This window comes from Nuphar pumila, chromosome 12 (genome assembly GCF_984573655.1).
Source record: "Nuphar pumila chromosome 12, dmNupPumi1.hap1.1, whole genome shotgun sequence".
NCBI lineage: Eukaryota > Viridiplantae > Streptophyta > Magnoliopsida > Nymphaeales > Nymphaeaceae > Nuphar > Nuphar pumila.
The window spans coordinates 38,090,144-38,103,387 of record NC_143260.1 but is presented as its reverse complement, the minus strand read 5'-3'; the positions used below and the strand labels follow the sequence as shown (position 1 = coordinate 38,103,387).

General features: G+C 36.8%; 2 protein-coding genes across 5 annotated transcripts in view; one reads left to right on the top strand and one right to left on the bottom strand.

The window, feature by feature from the left end:
- LOC149820749 (uncharacterized) overlaps positions 1–3,182 on the top strand; it is a 41,558-nt gene extending 38,376 nt beyond the window's left edge. For both annotated transcript variants that reach the window (XM_089982424.1, XM_089982423.1), the window contains exons 8-9: positions 2,582–2,646; positions 2,862–3,182. In XM_089982424.1, the coding sequence (XP_089838550.1) occupies positions 2,582–2,646; positions 2,862–2,965 (169 nt within the window). In that variant the 3' untranslated portion in view covers positions 2,966–3,182. The remainder of the gene's footprint in view (positions 1–2,581; positions 2,647–2,861) is intronic.
- A 3,567-nt stretch (positions 3,183–6,749) lies between these two features.
- On the bottom strand, positions 6,750–13,228 carry LOC149820748 (putative nucleolar protein 5-2). 3 transcript variants are annotated; one of them, XM_089983181.1, is made up of 10 exons: positions 13,090–13,228; positions 11,502–11,617; positions 11,341–11,382; positions 11,080–11,259; positions 10,828–10,992; positions 10,188–10,388; positions 9,807–10,103; positions 9,058–9,258; positions 8,824–8,958; positions 6,750–7,482 (listed from the first exon to the last, which is right to left on the bottom strand). In XM_089983181.1, exons 2-10 carry the CDS (start codon positions 11,577–11,579, stop codon positions 7,042–7,044), a joined length of 1,740 nt encoding a protein of 579 aa, XP_089839307.1. In that variant the 5' UTR covers positions 11,580–11,617; positions 13,090–13,228; the 3' UTR covers positions 6,750–7,041. The 3 variants fall into 3 exon arrangements, with proteins under 3 accessions (XP_089839307.1, XP_089839305.1, XP_089839306.1); XM_089983179.1 differs by having other exon boundaries at positions 11,502–11,609; XM_089983180.1 differs by having other exon boundaries at positions 11,502–11,609; positions 12,984–13,094.
- Positions 13,229–13,244: the final 16 nt, after the last annotated feature.

Sequence of the window (13,244 nt, the reverse complement as noted above, 5' to 3'; positions counted from 1 at the left end):
ACACATGAACTTTTTGAATTGGTGCATACAACGTTTAAAGCATTTTCATGAGGGTTATATGAAAGGATGCTCCGAAGTCTAAGATCCAAGAATACATATCGGGTGATGATGTAGACGCAATTGTCGCACCTGATGTGGAGAAAGTGGCTTTGAGAATTTGTTGTAGAGCCATAGATATTTGACCAAGTGTTTCTTCGAGGTCTCCACTCTTGCCTTCATCTTCTTTGTTTGTGGTAAATTCTTCAAGAGAAGACACCTTAGGCTTGAATGTTCCATTTAGCTTTGGGCAAGCAGGTTTGATGTGACCCGACTTATAGCAATGATGACATACAATCATCTTTCTTCCTCCACTATAGTTTCCGTGTTTTCTAAAGTGGGGTGGTTTATAGGTTTTGACATTGTTGCCGGGTTTGGATACAACAAGCACTTCATCAATGTTCTTACTCATGTCAAGCCTAGTTTTCTTTTGTGTGATTTCGGCTATGACATCTTTTATTGGAGGAAAAGTAGATCTATGGAGAAGTGATGACCTCACTTGCTCAAATTCGGGACGTAGTAAAAAAAAATTGAAACAATCGATCTTGTTCCATTTGTTTTTGTCTTATTTCAACATCCTCCATAGCAATCCATTTTGGCTCTAAAAGAGCCAACTCATCCCATAGTGGGTTTAATGCATTATAGTAATCTTGTATACTTGAATCACCTTGTTTAGTGGTTCTAATTTTTTCTTGCAAAAAATATGCTCTTGCAAGATCTTTTTTGGTATACATACCCTTCATAAAGAACCAAGCCTCATTGGCTCAGCGGAATTTAGCTATATTTGCACATACCTTGAGTTCAACATTGTTCATGAACCAAGCAAGGATCTTGGCATGATTGCTTTCCCAATCTTCAACTTTCCTTTGGTGGTCTTCAATGGCTTTGAGACGAGCATCTCCCTCAAGAGCCTTTTCTTGGCCTCCTTCAATCTTGGTGAGCTCTAATTGAGGTTCCGGAATATAACCCATTACATAGCCTCAAAGTTTTTTACCTTTGAGGTTGTTCTCCATTGTCGATGCCCACATCATGTAGTTCTTTCCATTGAGCTTGAAGGATATGTCGATTTTGGATTTCATGATGCCACCAAAGTGTGTGAAGAATAAAGACAATGAATGTAAAGATGAATATCACGCCTTTTTTTTTATGAACCGAATGGTTTTGATACCATGTAACGAAGTATGCAGAAAGATAAAGAATGCTAAAAAGCATTCACAATGTCCAACAATGGACAAATACACAAAGGGGATAATAGCCAAGTCCATTATGGGACAATACATACACAAGCTTTAATAAAAGCACAAAGCTAAAAATATAAAATCTCTTTATTGAGAGAGAGAGCACTAAGGCTTATAGAATACAGGGGGATTCACCCCTATTTATACAAAAAGGAATAGGACAAAAGGGAGTCCAAAATGGGGCTCCCAAAGAGTCGTTAGGAGCCTCCAACGGTCACATTTGTGACCATTGCCCCCCCCCTCCCCTAAATGGTATAAAATAAAAAATAAAAAACAAAATAAATAAAAGAAAGTGAAAAATAAAGAAAGAAAAAAACAATTATGAAAAGACTATAATACCCCTATCAGGTATTATAGTCTAATATATATATTAATACATATATATATTTATAAATATATATATATGTATTAATACATATGATTTAACAATTATTGTGTTTTTCTTAGAGAATCATTAATTTTTTGGAGATGTAAGAAGCAATAAAATGTCTTTATTTTTCAGAGAACCCGAATACATGGTTATGATCACCACCACAACTGAACTTTTGACAACAAAAGTGCAATTTACATTGTCAATAATCATACATTCTATGAAGGGACAAAAAACATTGTGATTGATTGTCATTATATTCGAGATAAATTCTTACAAGGCACAATTGAACTTCTATATGTCACTTCAGAATACCATCTTGCAGATTTCTTCACCAAAGTTTTACCATCCTTTAGGTTCTCCTTTCTTCTAAGCAAACTTTCGATGATCTCACCATCAGTTTGAGGGAGGGTGTTAAAATATATGGTTACCGTATATATATTCTTTATGTTCTTTGTAATGCCCACTAGAGGCAAATTAGTCTTTTTACTTGTAAATACCCATGTTCACTAGAGATATTTTTTTTCTTATTATTTTTGTCTTTTTAGTTTTTCTTTATTTTTTTAAAAATATTAGATTGGGCCCTCATAAGAGCCGTTGGGATCCTCTCCAACAGTCACAAATATGACTGTTGAGGGGGCTCCCAACTACTCTATGGAAGCCCCTTTGCTTCCAATATATGTATAAACAAGGGTTCTTGCCCCACTTATTTATAATTCTCTTTGAAGCATTTTCAATAAAAGATTCTTTATATTTTTAAGTCGTCTCTCTCATATTGTATGTGTTTATCATTTGATCCTTTGTGGGTGCTTATTTTATTTTTGCCCATTAGTGGCTTCTTGTTTGTATGCTTATGCATATGTTGTAGTCACATTGTGACATTGTTCTTTGCACTAGTATTTCATCACAGACCCATCCAACTCTTGCTATTCCGCAGGAAAGAAATAATGGACCTTATGAACAGGTGCAACAAGTTGGGTAAAACTTTTCAAGGGTTTACAGGTATGATCATTCATTAATTTCACACTCCGTAGTTTTATTTGATATTTTCCTTTTGTACACCTGGCATGTGTTTCTCATTTCTTCCTCTTCTGAAAATAGCTATTCCACCACAAAACTCACATGAGGAATTTCCTTTATTAACTTGAAAATCTTGCCTATCAAATGAAGAGAAAACCTTGAAAAGAATCAGCGTCTCAATAGTACCTAATGTGCAGGTACCAGTGGCCCCCTTGGGAAGAGGTTAAATAACTCAAAAACGCGTGCTGAGCTTTGTTGGGAGCCAAAATACCAGAGCTTTGAGAGTTTCCTTGGATTATGAAGTCCCAATTTTTCTGGGTCATGCCTGTTCTTTCTAGATGCAAAAGTTAGACATTTTCAAAACCCTACTGTTGAATGGCTTTGTTTGCAACTATAAGGATCATTCACCTGCCACCATTATTTTGAGCATATTCAAAAGGTTGAAACATGGATGTGATACTCCCTGTACTTGATTCCATTTGGATGCTTGTTGAATTATGAAATTTGGAAGTTCCAAATAATAAGCTGTATGTTTGTTCATGTTCTTATATACAGGGTAACTTGGGGTGCTCTGTTACTGAGAAACAAGAAAAAATGGGCACTAAAATCTAATGGGTGTCTTGCACAAAGATGAGAACTGTTATTGAGAAACAAGAAAATTTGGGCACTAAAGCCTAATGGTTGTCTTGCACAAGATGAGAAGCATGCGGTTTGGCAACAGTCATCTTTGCCTTATTATAGGACTTCCCCAAATCTGAGGCTTGGTCTTCCCTATCATAGGGACTGAAAACGGCTTATTTGAAACAATGTGGCATTGATAAGATAATTCCTGTCATTATCGACTTTGGTAGGAGTGGCCTAATTGGACCAGCCATGATTATCACATTAAATTCTAAATTTTAAAATTTAATCATAAAAAATGCATTGATAATCCTAATCCATTAAAACTCTCTCCCTCAATGATTTATAGATGTGTTCAGTATGGTTTGCAGACTAGGGATCATAGTTTTCAAATCAAAGTATTTTTTTTTCTTGATTTGTAAAATTTGTGTGCATTGAGGACCATTGATTTTTTGAAGTCCTTGAAAAAGTTTCTTACACATCCTAATAACCTGATCCAAAACCTGTTTTTTGCTTAGAAAACCATGTAGATCACGTCTATAGGTTTTCTTTTAATCATCCGATCATTTGGTTGGACAGTTTAAGGTTGGTGCACATGAACAGCAACACTAGAGGCTCACCTAATCATTTCTCTTCTTAAATATGTTTGAGCTCACAACGATGTGCTGTTTGTATTTAGTTTCTCGCTAAGGTTTCTTCAGTCATCATATAAAATCCAATTAAATTTATTTATTTATTTCTTTTCTGTGAGGCCCGGGTGATGGACATAGTGATAAGCCCTTTTTTTATAAATATCAAGAGCCAAAATAACGTGATATTTTGAATTTTTCTTTTTTAAATCTCACATGTTTTGGCAAAAAGGCAAAAAACTAAATAAAAAAAAAACAAATTTTAATTAGTTTTACAAAGGAAAATTTTAGAAATAAAAATTGATTTCTGCTGATAATTACCGGAAAACAGCCATCCAATTCCTTGTGTATTTTTGAAAAATATTGTCGATATTTGTCAGACTGGTGATGGGTCCAACTATCACTGGCAATCGCCATTTTCCCGGTAAGGTTGTTCAAAGTTCAAACCAGCAAAAAGTTGTTGCATACTGGAGATTAAAGAGGTTAGGTTCAGGTTAGTCCTAATCTGACTGCTCAAATTACCTTCCAAATTTGGAGTAGAACTAGGACCGAGGTCTGGTTACGACGGCCTGGTCTGAATTGGGTCCATCCGGTAGGTGTACATAAAACTACAAGGCTGAACAATGGGGTCATGGAACTTGTTTGCTATCTCAGGGCGTCTTTGCATCGCCAGTGTGTACTGCGTTTGTATGAGCAGAACAAAGGAGTCCCTCTTTCGCGGTGTGTACAGGGTTCATGCAGCACCTCTAAGCAAAAGCCCTCTGTTATTTTCAAAATTGAATTTAAATTAGAATAAACTAGAGAATATTCATGACGTTCATGAAAGAAACTAACCCATGATAATAAGCAGGAAGCCCATATATGTAAACTGGTATGCATTGAAATTTTCATAGGCTTTTTTTTTTCTAAAATTCCACCGTACTGATGCAATCTAGATGCTTGGTTTTATAGAAACAGACTCTTAAAACATCCGATTACGATGTATAAGAAGGATCTTTTAAGGCTGCCGGAAAACCAACAGTTCTGAATTTTTGTAAATATTCAAGCATACAAAATCACATTTCTTGATCCGATTAAGATGTTTCAATAGTCAATTTCAAGCAAATGGACCACGCGAATGCATATGCAGGGTTAGATTTGCAAAAAACCTTTAAAAAATCTCGGTTCATACTAGTTTACATATTTTGCTTACATATTCTAGTTTTTCTTACGTTAACTAAGTGAAACTTAGTTTCAGGTGGGGCCCATCTGTGCCATACATGTAGCTTCGCTATAAAAAAAAACACCTAAAGGGCCAATCAGTCTTATTAGTTACTTCAAACAGTTAGGAGAGGAATGGAGCAACTACTGTCAAGCTTCTTATGGGACCCATGCAAACAGAGAGATCAACACCCCTCAGAAGGCCAATAAGCGTCCAAGTCAGACACACCAAATTAACCTTGATACCCAAGTCAGACACCCCTCAGAGTGATTACCTTTAAATTACAATGTTATTTGTGATTCATGTGGCAAGCTGTAGGACTAAAATCAGAAGACCCCAGAAAGTGACAAGTTTTCCAAAACAATCCTGCTGGAAACCAGTTTCCTATGAAATGCAGAAAAACCAAAACGTGTTCCTGTATTGAGACTGCAACTTTTGCATCTCCTTGTAAAACGTGTTCCTGATTGGTGGAATTGGAGAAGACCTTGACCAGCTAAAGTTGATGAGAGAATCAGGCAGGTAATTCTTGGCAGATTCCACTTTAGGAGTGATCATCCCACTCCAACTTATTACAAAATTATAGTCAATGTAAAAAAGTTGCATTAGCAACAAAATGGAGAGAACACATTCCACCAGTTTCAACCTACCACTTGCACTACTCTTTTACCACTATCAAAGAAACTATCACCATTATGCATGAGAGTGAGAAAGTTGCTGAGACTTGGTTTTCAAACCAAACGTACATCCAACAAAATGCCCATGGTGCGTTCTCTCAAATACATCAGCCCCTCTGTAGTAGTTCCCATAAATTAAGAGCCTGTGGAGACACAGCTGCTTTAGTCCACAAAATGCTTAACAAGGAGACAATGTAAATATGGACCCAGTAATGGATCCCGTCTCAGATCAATACTGATCAACTCGAGCACGATCAGACCCAGCTCTTGGCTGGGGCATCCTCTCAAAGGCATTTAGTTAAGAAATTAGAAAAATCTGAATGAGCAAGCAGAGATCAACGCAAAATGTGGTTCAGTAAAACCCAAGTGGCTTAGGTAACAGTGGTAGATACATTCCCTCGTGTTTTCAAACAGCATTGTACAGGGTCCACAATGATCGCATTTGAGGATGAAACATTCCTTGTTGTCAATAACAAAAGTTCATCCTGAGATCCATTTTTGTGGTCAGAGTTTTGGCTCCAGTGGAAGGGTGGCTTCCATAGTGAGTGGAGAGCACAATTTTTGAACGAAAGATAAATAAGCATTATTCAATAGACTTGGAAGACATGATCAAACCATGAACAAATTTGAAACTGATTTTGGCATGCCACCAAGTTCCTCATTGAACATATGATGCAATTTTTCTTATAAAAGAATTCAAGAATCTCTCGAGACCACCCATCACTTGTTCTCTGTACCTTGAGCCTCCCACCCTAATTGGTGGCTATGAGGAAGACACTGTGTTGCATAACCGGTAGAAGTCAGCGTATCAATTCATCGTTGCTACGGCTCGTAGATTACAATTCGGTTGTTTCTTGTAGGGGGAAATGAAAGCTTTACATCTTGATATTTGCTTCTTGTCTCTCTGCCACTTTTCCTCTGATGATGTATTTAGCAAGCAAGATGATTGTATAGAGCCAGTTTTGATATCATGATATGTATGCTTGTGAAAAGATTTTAACAGATTTTAACAAAATAACATGCTCATTCTGTTCAAAAACAATCTCTGCCCAATGAAAACTGGGCGACGCAAAAAAGCAACATACTACAAAATGAAGAACAGATAAGTTATATATAATAAAAACTTAGTGTCCAGGGGCATCTAGACTTTGCATCATCCAAGAAAACTGGAGGCACCATACCAAATGCAAAAACAGCAAACTGCAACTTATGCCACATTCTTGGTCTAGTTCGTATAAGTTTTCTGAAAAGGTCACTCATCCCTGTTCTTTTCCTTCTTTTTCTTCTTCTTCTTTTCTTTCTCTTCCTCTTCTGGTTCAGCAGTTTGATCTTTTTTCTTTTTCTTCTTTAAACCCTCTTCTTCTTCAGACTTGGCAGTATGAATATCCTCTGATGAAGCATGCTTTTTCTTCTTTTTCTTTTTCTCACCTTCTTCCTCCTTCAGAGGAGCTACATCCTCAACCTTTGTGGTCTCTTCCTTCTGATGCTTTTTCTTCTTTTTCTTCTTTTCTGGCATTTCCTCATCTTTCCGTTCTTGATTCATGCTGTTTGTCTCCCTTCCCGTGTCTTCTTCCGTTTGTTTGACTTTTTCATGTTTCCTCTTCTTTGTGGGAGCCTCTATCTGCTCATCTGCTGGCTCCTTTTCAACTTCCATTGCCTTCCCCACAACAGAGTCTGATGCAGGATTATAGGTCTGGAGAGAGAGAGAGAGAGAGTTATTAGAAGCTAATGTACAAGGGAGATAACATCAAAATCATGTCTGATAGTTTACAAGAGAACAGGGGAACGACAATTTTCTTACTACATTAAAAGACTTGCAAGATTTTGCATAACTATCCAAATTCTGTGTGAATCTGGTCATGCTAGTGTCAAGTAGTTCCATGATGTTCATTTAATAAAATAGTCACAGATATCGGTAATATTTTCAAAATATCGTGATATTATCACCGTAAATTCAGCAAACGATAGCATAGGTAAAACATTGCGATATTTTGAAAATATTGCCAATTTGATAATATCATGATATTATCATAAGAATATCATGATATTATCATGAGAATATCATGATATTCTCGTGATATTATCAAATTGTTTTACTGTTTTGATTTATTTTTTACATTTTAAATATGTTTTTCTCCTTTCTTTTACATTTTTTACTTATTTCTTTTATTATTTATGTATTTTTTGTCTAAAGACTCTAAACGTGATATTTTTTTTACTTATTTTTGTTATTTTTTAAGCCCCAAGATTTTTCTGAGATCTATCACCAAACCTATAATATCGCGAGAAATAGCCTCGCCGAGATATAGCTGATACCGATATTTGTGACTGTTTAACAGACACAGTCTTGCATTATGCCAAGTCTACCCTTGGCAGAGCAGGATTGAGATGGGAGGGAAGGAATGATGACCTAACCATCAAGCAAGCTAATATAAGCTATATATTCGGTTAAACCGTTAAAGTGTGGCAACTCCATTATTTTGTGCAGAGGAATTGGTCATCAGGATCAGCAGGCTTGTCTCCATTTTCCTTTTGAGAGCATGTTTAGGAATAGGGGGAAGAATGAAGCAGCAGAGCTCAAGCTTAACCAACTTTGCATTTGGAGAACTTCAGTGAAATCTTACTAAATAACAGTTTGATGATCCTTAGCATGATATCCAAAGAAGCCTTCTAGCCATGAGAACTGCAAAAAATCAAACTCACCACGTACTCCATGACTCCTTTTCTTTTTTCCATTTTGTTTTTCTTTTTTTCCTAGGGTTGGGGTGCAGTGTTTAACAATGATCAGAGGATGTCTAAAGACACGAAACACTTTAAATATTGCAGGTGAAGGTGCCAATGAGTTAGCTGGATGGCAAATTTGCACTACCCTAACCATTTGAACTACCAAGGAGATAACCCCAAGCTTAACTGTCAAAAAGGAAAAAAACAGAAGAGAATACTACTTATTTAACTACCATAAAAATAACATTTTGCTAAGATTTCCATGGGTTTGCAGACAGGAAAATGAAGCAAATGGAAAGCGAGAACTGACCTTGGCAGCTGCTAATAGTGCACCAGAGCCCTTCTTACGGTCTTGGCTGTAGAATTCAATCTTGGGTTTCCCTTTTGTAGATCCAGCTGAAGATCCCAGTTCCCTTCCCTCCAAATTCCTCAACCGCGCTTCAATCTGAATAACAGTTTGAAGAATGCCTCAGAAAAAATGACAAATACATTGCAAATGGTTGAACAATTGATATTGGAAGTGAAGTTGGAAAATGTAAGTCACCTTGGCACGGTTTTCAAGCCCCATAGAAGCATCTTGATTTTCTCCAAGTGCATCATATCTGATTGCTAGCACGGTCTTTGCAGCAAGAGATCTAGAGATTTTACCTTTGAATTTGGGTGCTGCTTGCCCAATCAAAGAGGCATGGAACAACAATCCATATTTTGGTGTTGAATGTTTAGCCTTGAGTGCTCTGAAGAGTGCCTGCATATATAAGAGAAATCAGTCACATGGATCAGCCCTCTGCCGGATAATCAGGCAGCAAGATATAGTATGGTGCATAACTCTTAAGAAGTTATACATGATAAGGCTGACAAAACTTGAAAAGCCTCAGAGGACAGGACAAGGGGAAATGCAGGAATATAACCAGAACATGGATAGAAAGAGGAGCACAATTTACACGCTTCAGCAATAAATGGAGTCAAAATATGACAATGTTAATGACAAGCAAAAGGAGAAAATGCTTCCAACACTTAAACAAGTTAGGGAAATATTCAAAGCTGTGCTCAACACTATGTAGTTCTTTTTCACATTTTAATCCCCACAGAATAGAAATTCCACTATAAGTTCAAAACAACCAATCATCAGAAACAGAGTCTTAATTATACCAACAAAAGGATAAGAAGAGAAAATAAAAAAGAGCACCCAATACTAGCAAAAGGAAAAAGGTATGCTGCAGCTAAGCAGATTAGAACACAAGGTAAAATCTTCAAACATTAAATCAAAATCATTTATTGAGAGTTGAAACACACCTTCTCAGCACCAAGAATCTGGATAGTGCTTCCTGGCTGTTTTGCTAAGTTCAACAAGCTACCTCCATGAGCTATAAGCCGAGCACCAACGAGCTCCCCAACAAGGGCAGTTAGATTGGGGGCTATAGTATTCATTCTATTTTTCAAATAATCATATAGTGTAGCTCTATACTCTGAAAGAGCCAATACTTGCTCACAAAGGGATTTGATATTGATCAAATCGAGGTCACTGACTTCTGTACCCATTGATATCATAGCTGCGGCTTTCAGCTCCGATTCAGTTTCTTCAGGTAATATCTGGAAAAAACACAGAAATAAACAACAATGAACATCTCAAAAAACAACTTACATGCCTCATTGCAAGAATATGGTATCTCTTACCTCGGAGAAATCAAGATTTGCAGCATTAGAGCGGTTTCCCATGAGCTTCACTGTCTTGGCATAGAGTATGTTGTCTTGAACAATCTTTACAAGCTCCGGAAAATGCCAACCATACCATTCACGTACCCTCATGGCATAAGTATTAAGCTCTTTGTCAAGATCGTCTAATAAGCCGATAGCTTGAACGATCATGGTATCCAACTACAAACACACAAAAGAGGTGATAAAGGATTATTAACATATAGCCAACCCTTCTGCAAGTTATAAAGTATGACAGAACACAAAGTGCAGATAAAATTGAGATTAGGTTCCTATAGCTATCACCCATGCCCATTGCAATGCAGAAAAATACTTTTGTAAATTTATATCACCCACTTAGAAGCATTTCCCCTTCCTATTTAACAAACCAAAATGAGAACTTCCAGGCTCTGTAGGAGCCATGAGAGTGAACAGCATAGCAGCGTCATCAAATAAGCCAAGAACCAACATTAACAGGTCAGAAAATTGAGAAAGCTAGACAGAAGTCCCCAAAAATGCATAAAAATAACAGAAAGATGAGCAATATCTGGAATTAATATTGAACAACTGTGCTCGATGTAGTGATTAAACAAAGCATCCGGTTTCAGATAGTGATTATCACCTTGTCTGGGCTGAATTTTAGCTTGTATCTTGATAGGCTGCGTGCTAGACCACAACTCATCCGACTAAAATCTTGCTCATCTAACCCTGAAACAAGTTCATTCAACTGATACCTCACACCCCTCATCAGTTCCATCACGGCACTGTCGTGAACACATTCTATTTGCTGAAAGAACCAACAAATTCATGAACATATAAAGTTGAAAACAAGACAAAAAAAAGTGAATCAAAGACAGCACCATAAAAAGCTTACCAATTTCTCCTTTATCATGTTCCCAAGTTTCGCATCCGCAACAGCCAATTCCTCACCAACACAATGTGCACGCAGGAACTTGCGCAGAGCCTTGCTCGGCTTACTATCGATGAGCAAGGTCGCGGAGCTCAACGCATCCGGGATGTTCTCAAACTTCTGAAATGCTTTTAGCTTCACAACCTAGAGAAGGCAACAAGGCGGAGTAAGAGAACCCCATCGAACCAACAAATTGAAAACAGAGAGAAAGAGAGAGAGGGAGACCTTTCTAGCAGATTCTGACGATGTAAAGTCTTTCCATATGTCCTGAAAAAGACCACATAGTTGAAACATGGTGAAGAAGGCAGGAAAGGGTTTGTATGCATTCAAGAATACATTAATAAACCCAATGAGAGAGAGAGAAGGGTTGGTTGATTGACACCCACCTCCACTTGGGACAGCTTCCCTTCATCTAACACCTTAAAAAGAGCAAACCCCGTTGGGGTCTCAAAGAGGACCAACATCTTCTCTCTATTCTTTTCTTCGGGTAACACCTGCACCACTACCACCATCAAACCAGGGGCAAAGCCAGGATTCTAAGTTAGGGTGTGCACAAATACAAAGTAAAAAAGAAAAAATAATTACTAACAAAATATTTTTTTAGGGAAAATTACTAACAATATGTTTAAAAAACCAAATCAAAACCCTATTTTTTACAAACATCATAAATGGTTCATTTATGCTCACACAATACTCATGGATTCATGTCGAACGGTAATAAAAAAACACAAAAACTTTAAAACTATAAACTAAACATTTATATCATTCTAAAAAATAAATCAAAACTAATCATTACAAACAACATAATTATGCATTTATGCTAAGTGATAAAAAAAATTAACATTCTAACCAAAATCACATCTTGCAATATTCATATATCCATGCCTAATGGTAATTGAAAAAAAAACACAGAAAAACCCTTAAACCATAACTAAACATTTATGTCATTTAAAAAAAATCAAACTAAAACCTTAATCCCTACAAACATTATAAACTATGCATTTATGATTAATTAATAAAAAAACTTAATATTCTAACCAAAATCAAACCACATAATATTCATAGAATCATGCCTAATGGTATTTAAACACCCCACACCCCTTAAAACCATAAACTAAACATTCACTGCATGCTAAAAAAAACAAATAAAAACCTTAAATCCTAACAAACATCACATTATAAATATGCTAATTGAAAAAAACAAAACCCTTAATTAAATATTTATGTCATTTGAAAAACCAAAATAAAAGACATAAATCCTAACAAAAATTAAAGATTTAGGGGTTTGATAACCAAAAGTAAGCATTTATTAATGGAATCACACTTAATGATAATTTTAAAAAAATACCAGCTAAAACCCCCTAAAACCTTCATTATATATTCATGTTATTTGAAAAAAATACAATTGAATACCCAAAATCCTAAAAAAAGTCACACTTATATGCTAATTGAAAAAGAACAAATAAAATCCCTAATATTCTAACCAAAATCAAGCATTCATTATTTATACTTAATGTTAATGAAAAAAACACACACACATATACACAGCCCTAAAACCCTAATTAAATATTTATGCTATTTCAAAAAATATCTAAATTAAAAACCTAAACCCTAACAATACATTATGCTAATTAAAAATAAATAAAACTTCTAAAATCCAAACTCTTAAAACCAAGACCCTTAAAATCAAGACCTTATCAAACATTTTGAAAAAAAAATTGAAAAGAAGAAGAAGACCTAGAGACCAGGACCAGGAACGTGCGCCAGATAGGCAGCAGAATGGCGGATGGCCAGTCCGAATCCCGCCGTGGAGAGAGAGAGAGAGAGAGAGAGAGAGAGAGAGAGAGAGAGAGAGAGAGAGAGAGAACCTTAGGGCAGAGGCATGCGCACAACGATCGCTAGTGCCGCCGGAGGCCCAAAGGGAAGAGGGGGGTGGGGAAGGGGTGCAGAGAGAGAGAGAGAGAGAGAGAGAACCTTAGGGCAGAGGCATGCGCACCACGATCGCTAGTGCCGCCAGAGGCCCAAAGGGAAGAGGGGGGTGGGGAAGGGGGTGCAGAGAGAGAGAGATGTCTGGAAGAGGCCGAAATGGAAGCCTAAACCCAAAACCTCCCCCGGGAACAAAAACCCTT